This window comes from Salminus brasiliensis, chromosome 19 (genome assembly GCF_030463535.1).
Source record: "Salminus brasiliensis chromosome 19, fSalBra1.hap2, whole genome shotgun sequence".
Taxonomy (NCBI): domain Eukaryota; kingdom Metazoa; phylum Chordata; class Actinopteri; order Characiformes; family Bryconidae; genus Salminus; species Salminus brasiliensis.
The window spans coordinates 7,525,359-7,545,092 of record NC_132896.1 but is presented as its reverse complement, the minus strand read 5'-3'; the positions used below and the strand labels follow the sequence as shown (position 1 = coordinate 7,545,092).

The 19,734-nt window shown below is 41.8% G+C and overlaps 1 protein-coding gene across 2 annotated transcripts; it reads right to left on the bottom strand.

The window, feature by feature from the left end:
• Window positions 1–1,952: 1,952 nt before the first annotated feature.
• Window positions 1,953–18,141, bottom strand: gnaia (guanine nucleotide binding protein (G protein), alpha inhibiting activity polypeptide a). Of its 2 annotated transcripts, none has more exons than XM_072664262.1 (9): window positions 17,695–18,141; window positions 9,687–9,729; window positions 9,431–9,572; window positions 9,043–9,200; window positions 7,030–7,158; window positions 5,457–5,586; window positions 5,207–5,360; window positions 3,352–3,558; window positions 1,953–3,190 (listed from the first exon to the last, which is right to left on the bottom strand). In XM_072664262.1, exons 1-8 carry the CDS (start codon window positions 17,810–17,812, stop codon window positions 3,368–3,370), a joined length of 1,065 nt encoding a protein of 354 aa, XP_072520363.1. In that variant the 5' UTR covers window positions 17,813–18,141; the 3' UTR covers window positions 1,953–3,190; window positions 3,352–3,367. The 2 variants fall into 2 exon arrangements, with proteins under 2 accessions (XP_072520363.1, XP_072520364.1); XM_072664263.1 differs by lacking the exon at window positions 17,695–18,141 and adding an exon at window positions 17,147–17,295.
• Window positions 18,142–19,734: the final 1,593 nt, after the last annotated feature.

The following is a 19,734-nucleotide window of genomic DNA, read 5'->3' as shown; positions in this document are numbered from 1 at the left end:
AACTAGGACCTGGAGAATTGTTCAATTCTAGAGATAATTTTTTTAAGCACTGGAGGGTGAGGAACACCTAAATAGCAGAATGTGAAGATAACACTAATGCACCTGTTTAACTGCAGCTGATGAAGACTGTTTAATAACCGACCTGGAGGAATCCTCAGGGCATTTCGATTTTCTGCCACAGGTATAATAAAGATGGAATCCTTCGGTCTTCCCTCACAGGCACTCCATTTAACTGCGGTTCACCAGAAGAGGGCAGTGTGGTTCAACAGTTGTCATGGTCACCCTCAAAAAACACCAACACTGGTGGATCCACACCAGTCAGCGCTCCAGTCCTGGAGTATTTCTTGGTGGATTGCAGCAGACACAAGCCACAAACATAGAAAACCACAACATTTCTAAAGTGTGTAGATTCAACAGCTATGTCATGAAGCCTCCTTCTGGAAATCCATTTTCTTAAAAGTGATTTAAAATTTTTTTTTTATTGTGAAACAAGAAATAAGACAAAAAACCCTGAGCGTGGATAACTGTTCACCCCTCCAAAGTCAATACTTTGTAGAGCCCTCCTTTTGCAGCAATTACAGCTGCAAGGCACTTTGTCTATGCAAGTCTGGCACATCTATCAAGTGGGATTTTGCCCATTCTTCAATGCAAAACTGCTCCAGCTCCTTCAAGTTGGATTGATTATGTTGGTGAACAGCAATCGAAGTCTGACCACAGATTCTCAGTCGGATTGAGGTCTGGGCTTTGGCTGGGCCATTCCAAGACATTTCAATTCTTCCTGCTTTAAACAACTCGTGTTGCTTTAGCTGTATGGGTCATTGTCCTGCTGAAAGATGAACCCCAGTCTCAAATATCTGGAAGACCAAAACCAAATCTGAAAAAGCGTCTCTCTCTGTATTTAGCCCCATCCAGCATCCCTTAAATTATGAGCAGTTTTTCAGTCCCTGCCAATAAAAAAACATCCCCACAACATAAGGGCTACAATCACCATGCTTCACTGTGGGAAGGGTGTTCTGGGGGGTGATGAGAGGTGTTGCATTTGTGCCAGACAGCATTTTCCTCAATAACCAAAAAAAGTTCAACTGTTGATCAGAGTACCTTCTTCCATATATTTGGGGTCTCCTTTTGCCTTATGCAAACTCCAAATGTGGTCTTATTTTTGGGTTTCTTTTAGCAATGGCTTTTTTTCTGGCCACTCTTCAATAAAGCCCAGCTCTGTGGAGCGAACGGCTTAAAGTGGTCCAATGGACAGATAGTCCAATCTCTGTTCTCTCATTCAGGGTTATATGTGGTCTCTTTCTTGCCTGCTCTGAGTTTCGTTGGATTGCCCCCTCTTGGTAGATTTGTTGTGGCAATATTCTTCCCATTTTGTAATGATGGGTTTAAGAGGGCACTGCGGGATGTTAAAATTTTGGAATATTTTTTCTAGAACCCTGGCCCGTTTTCCACAATTTTGTTCCTGACCTGTTCTGTGTGCTCCTTGGTCTTCATGGCACCCCTTGCTTATTTTGTTGCATACTCGGGGGGCCTTTCTGGACTGGTACATTCACACTTTATACTGAGATCATGTGACCCTTAGATTGCAAACAGGTGGACTAATTATGTCCCAAATCAAACTTCTGAAGGTAACTGTTAGTGGCTTCACAGCAAATGGGGTAAACCCATAGGGTAGAGAATTCAGGTTGTAACGCAAAGAAAAACCTGCAAGAGGGTGAATACTTTCAGACCGTTTAGTTTTATAGTTTGCAGGAAAGTAGATATTCAGGAGCAGGGCTGGTGTAGTCTGTGCTCCAATACACTATTGGTGCACTGACCAGGCCTCACCTTTCTTCAGAGCTTCTAAAAACGGAGTAAGACTCAGTGACTCCGAATCATTCTTTGCTTTCAATAAACAGAAAATGGGCTCATACGCACATGACAGTAAAGACTTAAAACAACACACACGACTGAGGTTCTATTTCAAGATGCCATGATTTAAGCACAGCACGTTTTATTAGCAAAATAGTGGATATTAGTCAATGTTTGCTCCCAACCAATGAGAACAGAGGGACATAATGCATAAAACCATTCAAATTTGTCATAAATAACGGTGAGAATGTTTGTTATATCACATAATTCATGGTTTCTACTAAATTTAACATGTACAGGCAGTGGAATAGTCTGATATGAGAATGATCTGGGTGCTTGTTTGCTACAGAAATGACGGAATTAAGAGTAAAACCATTTGGTCCCTTTTTTAAGTCAAACAAATGAAAGAAAGAAAAGAAAAAGGCTACTCCCTTTGATCAATAAATGCCCATATCCTTGTCTACACCCCCAAACAGAACGTCTTCCGATTCTTAAAAAAACTAATAAACAGAAAAAAACAACAAAGAGTTCCTCTTTGAAACTGTGCTGACTTTCCAAAGCGAAACCATTTCCTCATTCAGCCCCATTCCAACGACCTCTAGCTATTTTCGTTCCGAGTGTGTCTCTTGGTCATCAGTCGTTATACCAACTACAGGTGAATTTCACATGATGCATGCAAATTTCTGTGTAACAAACAGCTGCTCTGGAATAGCCCGTCCAAGCTAATAAGATAGGGCGGCACACGGAGGAATCTCTGACCTATTCTAACTGGTCCGGCTTTACATATTACACCTCGGAATTTTCCGTCAGCTATTCGCATTTGGTCTAACAAGAGCGCTCTTTGATAATCAGGGTTGCGTCTACAAAACAAATGTGCTCACATTAGGCGAGTGATTACAGAATCGACGACTACAGCTACGTCTGAACAACTTAGATGACAAACTCAAGCACTGCAACTTTTAACTGCAAACATGCAAGGCACATGTACCTTCATATCTAGAGTAGAGAAAGAGAGAGGGGAGAAGGAGGGGGGGGGGGGAACAAAGAGAGGAAAGGAAAAAAAAAAAAAAAAAAAAAAAAAAAGTTCCCAAAAACCTTTTAGAGTGAAAAAATACCCTTCAAAAAAGGACCTGTAAATTATTCCAAAAACAGTGAAAAATTCCAGCAACAATTACAGTTGTACAAATATTTTACACAAAAGGTTTCTTTTTCCTAAAACATCATTTAAAAATGTTCAGAGAACATAAATAAAATGTTTACGTAACGCATCGTGTTCATGGTTGACCTCGCTCCAGCCCTGCTTCTCCCAAGGATGCTACGCCGCCCCCTTTTTGTCACCTTGCTACAAGAAAGAGACAAAAACGGGCGTGAAGGAATAAAAAATAAATTAAAACCTCACAGCTGACGATCACACATGAACGAACTTTCCATATTTACATCTTCAAGCCTTCCTTCACAGATTGCAGTTCATTTTCAGTTCAGTCTTAATAGATGCTCACTCACCGTGTGACGGCGCGCTCTAGAACAGTCCACAGTCCTTCAGGTTGTTCTTGATGATGACATCGGTGACGGCGTCGAAGACGAACTGCACGTTCTTGGTGTCTGTGGCGCAGGTGAAGTGGGTGTAGATCTCCTTGGTGTCCTTCCTCTTATTCAGGTCCTCAAACTGACACTGGATGTAGGCGGCGGCCTCCTCGTACGTGTTGGAGCCTTATCAAACAGGGGGAGAGAAAGACAATGACTAAGCCACTTGACAATAAGATGCCCAATTACAGCAGTCATTATTGATTACTTCATTAATTGGCTAATCAAGGTTTTCCTAAGCCATTCAGATTTGGGAGTTCTGGAGAGGGTAAATAGCCCCTTTCCCTCTGAGTGGGAAGGATGGCACTCCCTTCCTCTCCCTCCCTCCCCCCCCTTTACAACACTCAGAATCATTCTAGTAAATTGTGGGCTTTTGTTAGCTGATGTAACAGAAGGCGTTCTCCAAGTGTGCTCCGCTGTTCAGTGACGTTGTGTTAGCAGCAGTTCAACAAGATGCGAGACCCAGCCACTTAGAGATAAAAAGGCAATGACTAAGTTGAGGAGAAAAACTGGTGAGGAAAAAAACAACAATCAGAGGCTTTGAGAAGTTGGGCCTGTTTCATCAGTGAATGCTATATTGAAGAAAAAGGCAGCCTTTGAAAAGGTTCACTGAAACTAAAACACAGTGTTAGTCTTTTGAAGTTCTTCCTTGTTAATATACTGCTCCCATCAGTCAGAACATTAGCACCACTGACAGGGCAAATGACACACTGATTATCTTCATCTGCAGTGGTATCTGTCAAGGGGGTGACCTCAGTCAGTTCTTGAATGTGATGTGTGAAAAGCAGGAAAAACGGGCAAGCATAAGAATCTGAGCCACTTTGTTTGACCAAGGCCAAAATGTGAAGGCTAGACGACTGGGCCAGATCTCTTCCCTCCCCAAACATAAATAAAGAAATGAAAATGATAATCAGGCAGGTCTTGTGGAGTCTATGGCTTATTTGTGCAAACTGCAGGTCACCTCCAGAGGTCTTGTGGAGCCCAACTCTCAAATGGTCAGATCTGTCGTGGTGGCACAAGGGATAACCACTCAGCATTAGGCGCTAATGTTTTGGCTTACTGGTGTATATCATATGTTTTTTTGTGTGTATTTATCATTGTATACACTAGGACAGCCATGGCCTAAAGGTTAGAGAGATGGGCTTGGGACCAAAAGGTTGAAGTGCTTTGTTCTCTCTCCCAGTGTTCACGACTGAGGTGCTATTGTGCAGGGCACTTAACCCCCAATTGCTCCCTGGGTGCTGAAATGGCTGCTAGGGGCAGTGTGTGAGTGTGCATGCCCTGTAATTGCTCACTAGAGTGTGTTTATTACCACGGACGGGTTAAAACACGGAAATTACATTTCACTGCACTGCTAAGCAATGACAAAAAGTGGTTGCTGGTGGAGATGAGGGGGGGGGGGTCTTTCTCTAGAAAAAAAAGGTTTTGTGGTTTTGTTCAGAGTGTGATAAACACTGTTGAAACAGCACATGACCAAAACATCCATAAATGAAGGAGAGTCATCATGACCTGCATTACAGAGCATACTTGCAAAATGCCAACCAGTCATTGCCAATTCATAAAGAAGGTCAATTTCAAGCAAATCGATTACTGACAGCCCAACATACAACTCCATACAGCTCATCATTCATTAGTAGGCCAACAGTACTTCCAAACATAATGGCTCGAAATGTCACTTATTCTCTGGGTATCTGTAGCAGAAATAGTAGAAAAAAAATCACATCAGCTGCATGTAGTACAGAGACAGCTTTAGAAACACTGTTGGTGGGCATACCAGCATATTCTGGGTAGCAGATGGTGAGAGGGCTTCTCTTGATCTTCTCCTCAAACAGATCCTTTTTATTGAGGAAGAGGATGATGGAGGTCTCTGTGAACCACTTATTGTTGCAGATGCTGTCAAACAGCTTCATACTCTCATGCATGCGGTTCTAAAAAACAAACCAAAAAGAGAAATCAGTGCAGCCAAGGAAAGGAGACTTTTCTATCCCGTGATATGGTGGAGTGAGCAGATAAAAGATATCTACCATTTCCTCGTCCTCTGCCAGGACCAGGTCATAGTCGCTCAGAGACACACAGAAGATGATGGCGGTCACCCCCTCGAAGCAATGGATCCATTTCTTCCTTTCTGATCTCTGGCCACCCACATCAAACATCCTGGAAAGAGTTAACGGCATTAGAAAGCACTCACTCAGCATATGCAGCAATCACTTCGACACAGTAACGCGCAACACACTAATTGGAACTCCCAGGAAAGACAGCTGCCTTCTCAAACACCACAGGAAGTGATTTCGTCTGGGGATTCCACAACACCCACGTGAGTTGTGGGATCAACGTATGTGGTTGGCTGATGTCCATCGTGATAGGTTACACACTTGTCTGGAAATGTAAACATCACTGTCAACATTACCTAACAGATTGTTTGTTGTGATACGGCATTGAATCTCACTTGCGGGGGTGCTGTCGGCATTAGCTAGACTTTAACCTTGCTAATATTTATCATGAAGCAGAGTTAATAACTCTGATCGTCCAGTAAAAGCAAATTAACTCTTAAAGGGGTTCCAGAACATATATGAATGATTCGATTTTGGTAAAAGGAATTGACAAACTCAAATTTTATAAAACTAAAATCCGACGGCTACTTTGGGACAACATGGTGTTGCTGATACTGGAAGGCTGCTCATCACCTCCACACGCCGCTAGTAGTGGAATACGGGTTGCAACATGAACCAGGCCTCGCTGTTTTTCCATCCCGTCCAAACTGAGCGTGCGATGAAGCAAAAGCCAGTGGAGTAAACGAGGATCTGCACCATGCTAATGCTAACCGTGTGGCTTTTACCATCTCTTCCCATCACCGTCGGCTCCCTCAAAACCAAACTTGACTACCTCTGCTGAAGCAAACTGGAGCTAAACACACAAAAGAAGGGAAAGCATTGCCTTCCCTCAACCCTGCCAAGAAAGTCAAAACCAGGGAAGTAAGTGTGGGTGCGTTTAAAAGCTAACTGGTCACAATCCCGTCTCCCTCCAAAAAGTCACACAGAGAGGACAGTAGCCCTAGCAGACCAAAAAAAAAACAAACAAAAAAAACAAACACACTATTTACACACCAAAGATCTTAAATTGTGCAGGAAATGCATTTAATTACATCTTTCATAAATTGAAATAAAGAAAGATATCTTTAATATTTATTTATTTATTTAATATTTTATTTTATTTTATTATTCTGGGCAACTAAATTAGGATGAGTTAAATAAGCAAGTGTCTTCTACAAAATCCAAACCTCTGACTGTAAATAACAGTCACTGTTTTGAGACCCAGACAAAAAAATAAGGGGTGTTAACACAAGATATACGGGCATAACCAGGAGGGGGAAAAATTCCAAAACAAAAATGCATAGCATAAACAGATGGCCCATTTTCTATTCGTACAGTCAGCATATAGAGACACAACACACAAAAACCAGAGACACAACATGCAAACGACGCTCGCTGCCACAGCATTTTAATACATCATCTGATTCCTGAGTTATGGGCTGGTGCTAGGTAAACACGCCCAAGTTGTGAACGGAGTTAGTGCTTTAAAGGTAAAGAGGACACTCACTTGAAGTGAAGATCCTTGAAGGTGAAGTGGGTCTCCACAATACCAGTGGTCTTCACCCTGGTCCTCAGCACATCCTGCTGAGTGGGGACGTAAGCGGCACTCGATATCCTGTCCAGATCATTCAGGTAGCTAGAAACAGGAGAAGAGTAGAGAGAGAAATTGATCTTGAGGGTAGGAACGTTAAGAGGCGTCAAACATGTCAGACGTCAAACATGTCCGCTATACATTAGCAGACCTTTCTGGTCACGCTGTGCTCACAATCTTTTCTGGGTGCTTTATTTCATTACTCATGTACTCAACATCGCTGCTAAACTTTATTGGTCAGGTTGGATTTGCAAAGGTCAAGGTCTGAAAAATTTGATCTGAAAGTGACCCACTTCCACCATTGCAGTGCTGGAACACAAAGTCCTAAAGAGAGAAACTACCCTATGAGCCTGCATATCGCATGCAAAAGACAAGGTTTTGTCACATCATGCTTCTGAACATGAATCCACTGCATTTGCATTTTGGAGAATTTGCATGAAGTATATTTGAATTTTGGAGATCGTTGAAGAGAGAGAAAAAGAAATATCAATAACGCAACACTTTACCAAGAGAGATGACAACAGAAAAGTCCAACAATTGAGGTGCTGTAAAAGAATGAAAAGTCGGAGAGGAAAGGTCCAGGACGATGCCAAACTAAGCTCATTTAGGCCAATCTCAACTCCACTCCCTTCCCGCTCTATGAGTACACTCCTCTTCAGATGTTTTAGCTGTGCGATAAGAGGCATTTGGAGGGAGAGTCGTTTGGCAAGTCATAGGAATTATTTATTACGGGAATACAGTTGTCTAAGCAAACCGCCTCAAGCTCACAAACAAGCGGCTCTCACATATGAACAGTATCTGCTTCCCTACAGCAAACGGCCATGTGGCTTCACAGAGGACATCCCTCGTAGTACTAGGTTTACTCAGTATTAAAATGTTTAAGAAGACTGCACTGAACAGAACTTTCACCATCTGTCTTGTCTGAAGGGCCCATCGTTTGCCGTCTTCTGGGGAAAACCACTTTTACTGATAAAACCAGGTATCTGGGTGCATGTAATCAGATTAATTCACGCAGGACGAAGAGCATTCAAATTAGTTTTTCTGTAAGCTGCTTAAATTTGTGCAGTGTATAATTAGGCGTGCAGTATGTAATTAGAGCTCTGCAGAATAAAGACATTAACACAAATATGAAACCATATTAAATCTAGACTGCAGAAAACGGCTTCAAATTTAAAAAATGAATTTGTGGATCGTTACCCACTGGACAGCACGAATATTACAGCATTTATCAACTTCAAGCCCAGGGACCCACTTTATTAATATAGTTCATCAACTCGAGCAAATAGAAAAGCAATTTTAAACTAGACATATCAGAATCTTCTTAGACTTTAAAAGAGAAAAACCAGCAGCCTTTTAGCCCAGACTCCTTTCCCATGCTTCTTTGGGGTTCTGGAGGAATGGTCACTGGTCATTGGCCAATAATTGAAGAGTCATTTTAAATAAAATTACTGATCTGCACAACTCTGCGTTTTCCGCTTTAACACATCCATTTCAACTCAGTAAAGGGTTGTGAATGAACACAGTAACATTAGCCAAATTAAGTGACCAAATTAACAAATAGGAGTTAACCATTAACCTAGCGCATACTCCAGCTCGCGTCTGCGTCCTCTCGCACTGCTTTTTCCCCTGGGCAAGCACAGTTGGGTCCATTCCTTGTCCCCATTAGTGAACCACACCTGATTTTAATTTGATTTTTTCCTGTGTAGTGTTCTGTGTTGTTTATCTGTTGTATGTCTTGGAGCATGGGTCCAAACAGCAGGTTCTTCATTAAATAAAGATGTTTATCTATAGTATAGAGCAAGGAGACCAGAGGAAATCATGAAATTGTGGCTCTACTCATTTGTTGTACAATGTTACACTTCCAATCATCCTGATTTGTAGGAAATGTGAAGAGAAGAGAAACAAGATAAAGACAGCCGGGACACCCACTATGAGGCAGAGTCATTGAGCTGGTACTCTCTGGAACGGCTGAAGCAGGCCTGAACGCCTCCGTCCTTCCACAGGCGCTGGATGATGCCGGCCAGCTCTGCAGTCATGTACCCCTCTTCAGCGGAGCCTGCCAGCACAAACAACTGCCTCGCATCATCCTGCAACACATCCACAGAAACACCAATCACAATCAGCCAGGCGGACAACAGCCCCTCCACTTCTGCTGAGGACATTTTTCCATCAAGTGCCCTTGTTCTGCTTTTGTTAGCAATCACGCCTGCTCATCATATCCGTTCATATCTAACTGCAGAAAAGAACATGACTGGAAAACGGCGGGTGTTTAACACAATGTTCCCCTTCCTTCATCAACAATAACGGCAGCACTTACAGCGCGGGCAGGGTCGGAGAAATCGATCTTCAGACGGCCCATGGCCCTGATGATGGCAATGATGGACTGGATGGTGTTGCTGTACACCACGGCCTTGTACTGCTTGCACTCCTCCTCCGAGTAGCCTGCCTCATGGATGATTCTGAAGGAATGGAGTAAGGAAAAAAATTAATAAAATAAAATAATGACCCAGCTGGCCTTTATGATCATAACTGAAGTGAGATTGTTTAATAGGGGGGAAAAATGAATTACTTACTTCATCTGTTTGACGATTGTACTCTTTCCTGACTCACCAGCACCTGCACAAAACAGGACAGAAATAAAAGATCAGAAAAGCTAGCCAAAGGCCACATGCATTAGCATTCTTTAGACCACTCCCTACTCTCTATGCATGGCTAGGACGGTGGGTCTCTGGCTCAGACGTGTGTGCCACAAGTCAATTACTGAAACGGTGTAGGACTGAGGAGTCTCCCACACAGTCAGATGCTGCAAATCTTTTTTTTCTGTCCCATAAAGGAACCTTTGTCTTGGCCCTGGCCATGTGAGCTCGTAACGAAGTCTGTGAAAACTCCGGTTTAACAAAACTGATTTCAAATGTGAAATCACAGAAAGGTAAAAGTTCTTTATGTCCACACTTTGAACACCAACAGAAAAGCAGACTGTGTAGCCTATACAGGATATACTGGGAACCACAGGAACAACACTGAAACAAGAGTAGTAAAAGGATGGTCTTGTGGTCTTCATTTGAAGGTTCTTAGGAACGCCAATGAGCATATCAGCTCTGCAGAATCAAGACACTATATTTAGAAACTGCAATATGCAGAGAAGTTATCCAGTAAACCATTTCAGCAGCAGTCTACACCCCAATCGTCTCAAAATGGGAGCAAAGCCGTGTGGGTGTTAGCCTGATTGGATTAATTAATCACAACCTGCCTAAAATAGGATTACGTGCAAATCTCAGTAACCAGATTATTCATGCCTTGATTGGTGAACCAGGTCTTAGCACAAGCAAACTGTGTGCATTCAGCTTGGAAAGTGACTCGGCCCATTGACTTCAGAGACAGCTCATGAATTAGCATTCCAGGGCACTCCAAGACCAACCCTAACCAAACCAGAATAAAACGGCCTTAGTGTCCACAAACTTACTAGCGAAACTCAAGCATCAAGAGTCTTCAAAATGTTATTTAGAGGGGAAAAATGAGCTTCCGAGCTCTCAGCTAATGGGATACTAGAGCCAACAGACTCATCCTCTACTTATTTTCAACACACTGAATGATGTGCCAACCTGATCAGAGAAATTCTCAGTTTCTGGACATGACATCATGAAGTCAGCCTAGTTAGATAGCCATGCCATCTCTGCCTTCTTTAAGGAGACATCCTAGGCAACACACAGCATTTTGGAGATTGTAGCATTAGGTTAAATCAGTTTTGGTCTAGTAGGGCTTGGTAACGTCCCTCAAAGAGACCAAACTAAAACCGCAAGTTCACATTGAATTGAATCGGGTGTGTCAGAGCAGGGAAAACGCACAAATTCTGTAGGACGCCAGGCATACACGACAGGATATGAAGAACCCTGGTATATTAGAATACACAAACTTGGTCTCAAACATGAGCAGAACCATAATTTTACAATCCCAAGTCAAAACAAAGTGCAGTTTGTCCAAGTTGACCTGTCGATTTTCTCTAAATACTCAACACAGTCGAAGAGTGCTTTCAAGAACAGTGAACAGTTATAGTCTTCATTGTGGCAGACTAGGGTTCGATTTCTTAACTGAACCACTAAACACCAATAAGGTTCTTAACGCTACAGTCTCCTACCTGTGTAATATGATTCACATATAGGGCGCTCTGGTTGAGTTAGTCAGCCAAATGCCATAAATGTAAATGTAGTTTAATGACCTACATAAACACAAACGGTTTAACTATAATTGTGAGTAGTACTTCAGATTATGAACTACAAGTAATGTTTTCTGGGTCACTCTATGCTCATCACATGACAGTTCAGCATCATGTTAAAGCAGCATGTTTGTACATGCAGAAGAAACCGTGAAAAAGTCCACATTCCCCAAAATTCAGGGCGGATCCTCAACTGAAAAAGCAAACTTGAGGATATAACTTGCATCTGTCAAACAAATGGCTGCATTTTCTCCCTTTCAGTTGTTCTGGAGGACTCCTCAGGTCTGGAGCTCTGCGTATGGCAGCAAAGTGTTTTGTGACTTTTTTCACTTGCAGCAGATCTCAGAGCCCTGCTGAGTTTGACTTCAGTAGAGCGCGTTTCAATTAGTCCCAGCTCCTCCCTAAGCGGCTTTTTGGGGACGGCCTGAGGGGGCCTGCTGCACTTTCTCTGAGAGTCCCTAAGCACAAACGGCAGCAATTAGGCAAACTCAGCACCTCGCACATATGGCCCAAAACACAACAGCTCCCAACGCAGAGGCTCAGAGGCACAGCCACAAGAGTACTGATCACAGCTGAGAAGTGAACCGCTGTCTTCAATAGCCCAGGACGTTAATTTGTTCTCACCCTGCAGTCATCATCTCTCACGGGGAACAGAGGGGGAAGTAAGAAGTTAAATCAGAAAACCCGAAGCGACACAAAAGCAAGCAAGTTTGTAAACAGTGATGACAAGAGGAGAGGTTTGAAAGATCGATTTCTGTATAAAGAAATCAGTAACTCATAATTTGGCCTAAACATTTTTTCATCACTTTACACTTCTGGAATTTGTACTGATCAGTGAATGGAGGATATAAACATTTATAATGCTCCATAGAATAGGATGCAAATTGGCGCCTGGGACATTGGCAGCCTAGGCTCCAAGGGTGTAACAATAGACCTTGCTTCAGGGTGGGTAGATGGTGTTCTCCCCCACCCCCAAACATCGCTTCACTGCGGTACTTGCCATTCAAAAAAAATGAGTGACTTGACTGTGCACGAATCGGGTTGGGGGGGGGGGTTGTGTGTGCTAGTTCACCCTCACTGGTGACAAAGGCATTGCGTCACCATTGTGCATTAAAACATTTTAATAAATAAATTAATAAAAAAGGATGTTAAATGGAACGAATAAGACTACCCTTAGAGATGCAGCTGCAACAGACCTTGTAACCCACGTTGGTAACCCTGTAACCCCCCCCCCACACACACACACACACACAAGTTGCCCATTGAATCAAAGCTACAAGGGATTTTACAATTACTGCATTTTCCCCATCACTTACATTTGTTTTATTAATAAAGGATACTGGATGTTATTCATTATGGACCATTACAAATACTTTGCTTTAAAAGTAGCAAAAAGTCACAGCGAGAAAAAGAGAGGACGCATGACGCATAGTAATGTGCCTGGAGATTCCCACCCAATCAAATATCAATTAATAAATGTCTGACAATACCAATATAATTCTGATCTCTTCGTACATCCCTATTTATTATTATGTGAGCAGAAACAATAAAGGCCTTCATCATCTTTTGTCCACAGCCAGCTTACAATAACCTTTTCCAAAGCCAAGACATTAAGGTCAGCTGTGACCAAAATGTAGAGGCCTGACAAGCAGATGATTCTGTGAAATCAGTCTCCATAATTGCTTTTGGTTTTTCTGTGGAATAGAGGTCTTCAGAATCAACTCATTCATGTCATGCTGCTTTTCTTTATGGGGCAGTACCGAGGAAAGTCAACAGCTGAAGACAGAGGCGTCCGGTCAGGAAATTCTTACTGATATCTCCTCAGCCCAATGTTGGCCTAAGCAACAGATTATTAGACTGAATAAAGAATGACTAATACTGATAATGTATTCACAAAAAAACTCATTTTACAAAAAAACCCATCTTAAGGAACTTCTTATATTCATCCCTGATGTATATACATGAGTTATGAAAGAACTGGATTACTAAGCCACGGCACTTTATGGTGATGTGTAGTAGGTTACAAAAGGTCACACAGCCCACCAGATGCAACTTAACTCTTGAAGAGTGTGGGACACAACGGGAAATTCCACCAATTTTTCAACAGTCATTTAGAAAGGCTTTATGTGAAACGGTGCACTGTAAAGGAAAGGACTTCATTGATTGTGGTGGCAACATAAATCAGGGGTCAATGTCTAAACTGCAAATGGCAGCTTATTCACCATTCAAAATTACTACTGAACCTACATTTGCCCGAGTGGTCATTTGTAACACTGACAACGGACAAGTTCAGTGCCCAGGTAACGTCACACCCATTTGTGGCAAGGGCTCCCATAACATGCCCCGCTCTCCTCTATCACTGAGACTAAGACCAGCCAGCGTGGGCGTTTGTTAGCTGACAGAACAGAATCGGATGTTAGCATTCTGCCCCAGCACTGGCAGCAGTTTCAAAAGAGACAGGGGTATTTCACGTGCCTTAAAAACAGAAGCACATGCTAGCCTTTCACAAGCCAGCGCCGGTGGCAACATGTGACGAGGGTGTCTTAGCTAAATAAGTGGGAATTAATAACCAAATTGGAGTAAAACATTAAGGGGGGGGGGGGGGGGTGCATTTCCTTTCCTCCTATTTTATGTCCATTTCATGTAATATCTTTGTGACACAAACACAATAGGGGACCTCCCTACCCACCTTTGACAAGTTAAAATAATTCGACAAGCACAGCAAATACAGCAGCGTGCCCTACGCATCTCCATGCGAACTTGATTCCCTGAGCCCTAGCTTCACCTTTTGTTTGGTCTGCTCCACCTCCCACTTTTATAGCCTGGTAATTTGAGCTGGTTATTTAGTTACCAGGCAACCACCCACTGCCTGGGAGACGCATGAGGGCAGTCTGAAGGTAAACTGACCGACAGCTGCCATCGCACATCCTGACCAAAAGGTTTCGCACGTCTTGCTTCATTTCTCTAACGCTCCATTACCAGTGTAACAAAAAAGGGCCAGCTGTTTAAGCAGCTTGTGGACACGTACCTAAAGCAGGAGAGGCTGAAATCTACAAATGTCTAAAACAATGGAAGATTTTATACACAGAAAAAAAAAAAAAAAAAAAAAAAAAAAAAAGTATACAAAATGTTTAGGGGAGAAAAAACTAAAAGTATAAAAAGTGATTTACAAAAGTTAAGGGTTAATGTGCTTTTATATACATATATATTGAATAGCTACATGAAAAATGTTATAAGAAAAAACATATTTTGGACCTCAAAGAGGCTGTCCGACACTCCTACTATAGCAGACTGAGTGAGCGATTCACCTCTCATACTAAAACTCCCTCGACATCATGCCATAATCTCTCTTTATGGCACAGAGAGTCAACACTGTTGACAGACAAACTACTCCACAACACCTACAATCATTAAGGCAGCATTTAATATACCCAGCGGTTCCCTAATTAACCAGCTCCTATGCGTCTACTTAATTGCTAAGTGAATTCATTCCCAAAAGCTTTACAAGACATGCCTCCAGCTGACTTTGTACATAAATGGTACCAAGACTTTAGCAACGAATCCTGATGGACGAGGCAAGGTGGGCCCTCCATGGACTGGATTGTCCAGCACATTCCACAGATTCTCAACTGGATGAAGATCTGGGAAATCTGACGGCTCTGAACTTTTTCTTTCCCTGTGTCCCTCAAACCCTTCCTGAACATATTTTGCTGTGTGGCAGGGTGCATTATCTACAACGGGGTTGAGGTAGGAGGTACGCGGCAAAGCAATATCCACATGAACGCCAGGACCCAAGCTGCGATGCACTGTATGCTCCGGCACCCTTTTCATCAATCGTATCAGTCGTCGTCCGTATGCAGTGAAAAAAAGGACAACCACTGAACCGCCAACAGGGCCATGGACCTAGGGTTCATTAATGCAATCGATGGAGGCCCCACCTCACAACTTACTGGACACCACAGGATAGCCCATACCCTGATTTGGGCCCACACTAAGCTAGACTGATGGTTTCAATGTTATGGCTGATCTGTGCACATAAGATATAGCCATATTTTACAAAACCAAGGATTTATTTAATCAAATCAGCCTCAATTTCTCAACAAAGCATTCATAACTAGCACAGTAAGAGCAGAGCAAATCAACACCGCATCTGTGAGAAGTTCAGTAAACAGGAACGAAACACACTAGCTAATATTTGCTTAATATCCATTAAGTAAAACCAACAAGTGGTTTTAAAAAAAAAAAAGTTTAAATAAAGAATAAAGCAAAACGCTTCACTGAAAACAAGTGAGGCCTAAGGGCAACTCAAGCTGACCTGTACAAGGATCAAGACGCTACAACCGCAGCATGCAGACACCTTCAGACAAAGGAATTTCATTTTTAGGCATTTTAATGTTTATTGCCGTTATTGAGGTCCTGCACAGCTAACAGACAGAAAGAAATTAACAAAAAAGTTTAAATTAGGGAAGCTCTGAAATGGGAATTGCCAATATTTACATTTATGGCATTTAGCAGACGCTCTTATCCAGAGCGACTTACAGGGTGACCCGTATTACACAGGTGGGTCAGTGTAGTGTTAGGAGTCTGGCCCAAGGAATCTTATTGGGGTAGTGCAGCATAGTCACCCAGGCCGGGAATCGAACCCCAGTTTCCCACACGGTGTGGTAGCTCAGTGCCAGGTAGTGGTGTTGATACATAGTACATACATACATAGTGCTGATACATAATCAAACCCACCATCAGCTGAATGCTCTGCTCTTCTAATGCAAGTCCAAAACATCCAGCTAACCTCTCCACAACAATAACCTTAAGAAACGATCTGCTGACACCCATATAACCATCACACACCCTGGCTAAAATGACAGGTAGCGCTACATCCAGCCTGATTTCCCAGTCCTGCTCCTGCAGAAGATCCCATAGCATTGATTTACCTTCATCAACACAACCTGGGAAGTGTGGAAAACTACAAATAATAATAATAATAATAATAATAATAATAATAAACCATCATCATCATCATCATCCTCCCTACAATCATACAGTGTTGAGTGAGTGGGGTGTGTTAGGAGCAGATAAGACCCCAAAATACGAAAAGCAAGGGCCCTCCAGAACCAGAACAGGGAGCCAAAATGGGTAACTCATGTTCTAGATAATCCTATACCTGTAATTCACCAAGTCAGGCTAAACCCCTCCGTTTGCTTAGCTAGCTACAAACACAGGAAGCCAGCTTTGAGGTCAAGGCCGAAACACAACGTTAGCTAGATAGCTAAAACGCTAGCTAATTCCTAATACAACAAACGAGGAGAAATGATCTTCAGCCAATCTGACACACATATAATCGCTTAAACATTATTTTCTATCTATATTTAAACTGTTTAATACGGCTTGAGGGATTATAATCATCGGCTAAGTCGCCCAAACCTAAAGCTGCACTGAATTAGCCACCTAGTGCTAGCCAGCTAACTAGCTATAGCTACAGCTAGTTACCGTTAGCTTCCACTCGCTTTAGCAGCTTTGTAGTTTTGCGGGCTTATGTCAGCAGTGAATTCTGCTGTTTATATATATATATATATATATATATATATATATATATATATATATATAAAACAAACCATCCACAGGTTATGTATCCATGTAGCTACTAAAGTTTAAGTGTAATCTGTAGCTACGTGTAATTCAACCCGTCGGCTAATCTGGCTTTGTCGACTAAGTAGCTATTAGCTTAGCTTAGCTAACCAAGTGACGACATCTCGCCGTCTATCAACACTTCCTTTAAATTTTCCACTTAAACACTGAACAGTAAGACTTTAAGCCACTAACCAGATTAAAGTGAGGTGTATAATCGTGTTAGTGTTACTGTAGCGTAAGGTGAACATGTTAAAACCCCAAAGTCTCCGTTGTTTTCTGTAAAAATAAGAGAAATCTGTCTCGCTAAAATGGAGTCCTTACAGCGGAGCCCCCGTCCCCTTAGCCATGTTCCTCCCACAGAGAGCTCCGACTCGCACGGGAGGACTCGGCTCTGGTTTCTGTGTTCACTCAGAAAGACAGACCCCAAATAAACATAACTCAGATATCTGTCTGTCTACATGTTGGCTGTGATGGATCCGAGCAGTCCCAGCACTTAGCTATAGCTAAACACCCCAAAATAAGACAAACTACCAGACCTGCCCGCCGCGCCTTTCAAAACAAAGAATTAAACTAAAATTAAACAATAATAATCAGTATTTCTGGTATTTATAAGTCATAAAAACAGCCTTAAATGATTATTACTTCGTGTGAACGATCCTAATGTTTGGTTATAGCGGCCAAATCCCCCTGAATGTGAAGTTGGTGAAGTCGGGCAGAGCCGTTAGGCGAGCTGAACTCACCCAGAAGAAGCAGCTTGACCTCCCTCGCCGCCTTCTCTCCATCGTCCCGCAGATTTCTGTCGATCATTTTACTCCTTTCCTGAGCCACTTTATCCTCCGAGCTCAAAGTGCACCCCATTTTCTTCCTTCTTATCCAAAAACACAACAGAAACCTCAAAAATGAAACATGCACAAGTTGGTCAAATGTAGAAGCAGCCACACGCCCAAACTCTAGTTTCACAAAGTGGTGTCGAGCAACCGTGAGCTACTCTTGGGTTTAAAGCAGGAAAACGACTCGATCAAGTGTTCAGACTCAGAGGATCGGAGCTGTAAATCAACTCTACCCCTTCCTGAACATGTTCAGTTAAAAACGAACCGACTAAAAAGACAGTAATCCGAAAAACTTCCAGCCAAACGCTAGTCGAGCTTTTCTCTCCCCCGCTGCGCTGAGGAGTGACTCTGCGCCGCTTCCTGTTCTTTCATACGCACACATGCCCTGAAGGGGGCGCAGTGCCCGAACCGCGGCGCTACCTGCTGCTCTCTCCCTGGACCTCGGTGTTGAGAGAGAACAGGAAGCCCCTGTATAATATAATATAATAATATAATAATATTAAATATAATAATATAATAATATAATAATATTAAAAAGCTTAAAACGTTCCCTCAATTTTTAATAACCGTTCCCTCAATTTAATAAATCATTCCCTCAATTTAATAAATCATTCCCTCAATTTAATAAATCATTCCCTCAATTTAATAAATCATTCCCTTAATTTAATAAATCATTCCCTCCATTTAATAAATTGTTTCCCTCAATTTAATAAATCATTCCCTCGATTTAATAAATTGTTTCCCTCAATTTAATAAATCATTCCCTCGATTTAATAAATTGTTTCCCTCAATTTAATAAATAATTTCCCCGATTTAATAAATCATTCCCTCAGTTTAATAAATCATTCCCTAAACATAATAAATCATTCCCTCAATTAATAAATAATTCACTCAATTTAGTAAATCATTCCCTCAACTTAATAAATCATTCCCTCAACTTAATAAATCATTCCCTAAACTTAATAAATCATTCCCTCAATTTAGTAAATCATTCCCTCGACTTAATAAATCATTCCCTCAATTTAGTAAATCATTCCCTCGACTTAATAAATCATTCCCTAAACTTAATAAATCATTCCCTCAATTTAATAAATCATTCCCTCGACTTAATAAATCATTCCCTAAACTTAATAAATCATTCCCTCAATTTAATAAATCATTCCCTAAACTTAATAAATCATCCCTCAATTTAATAAATCATTCACTTGACTTAATAAATTGTTTCCCTTAATTTAATAAATCATTCCCTTAATTTAATAAATCATTCCCTCAATGTAATAAATAGTTTCCTTTGGTTTAACAACCCATTCCCTCAATTTAATAAATTATTTAATGAATTATTCAATCTGTTCCCTCGTTTTAATTAATGTTTTTCTTTCAGTATCCACTTAACTGCTGGTTGCATTGCTTCTTTCTGCATGTAAAATACCATTAGTTTAAGTATTTTCCTCTGCACCACCACACAAGCAAAGTGGAACATCAGCTTGTGTATGGCTTACTACTTAACTACTGATTAGCTATTGGATAGTTCAATATGGATATTTCACTTTTGCTGGGGGCAAATCCTCTAAGTGTTTTCCTCTACAGCAGAAACTGGAAAATCAGCTCATGCATATCCTGACTAGCCCATACATGTTCAGAGGTGTTGTATGTGGATTTGAATGGGACTGTTTGTGGCAGTACATTTAGCTGTTTGTAAATAGTCCCCATGACCTGTCTGGAAAAAAAAGTCTTTAGTCAGATGTACTTCATTCATTCATCTTTATATCCAGCTGTTCCTGGTCAGGGCCACAGAGGCCAACCCAGAATTATTAAGAGCAATGCAAGAATACTCCCTGGAGGGGGGGGGGGGCAGGCCATCGTGGGGTACCACACACACCTGTTCCCTCACAAGTAGCAGCAGTTTACCATAGCCAGTTGACCTACCATGTGTTTTGATGAGGTGGGAGG

Coding starts and splice junctions, on each gene's coding strand:
- gnaia (XM_072664262.1), bottom strand. CDS start 17,812: ATGGGGTGCACTTTGAGCTCGGAGGATAAAGTGGCTCAGGAAAGGAGT. Junction 9,730..17,694: donor GGTCAAGCTGCTTCTTCTGG/GTGAGTTCAGCT, acceptor TGTTTTGTGCAG/GTGCTGGTGAGTCAGGAAAG. Junction 5,361..5,456: donor TGGCAGAGGACGAGGAAATG/GTAGATATCTTT, acceptor TTTGTTTTTTAG/AACCGCATGCATGAGAGTAT.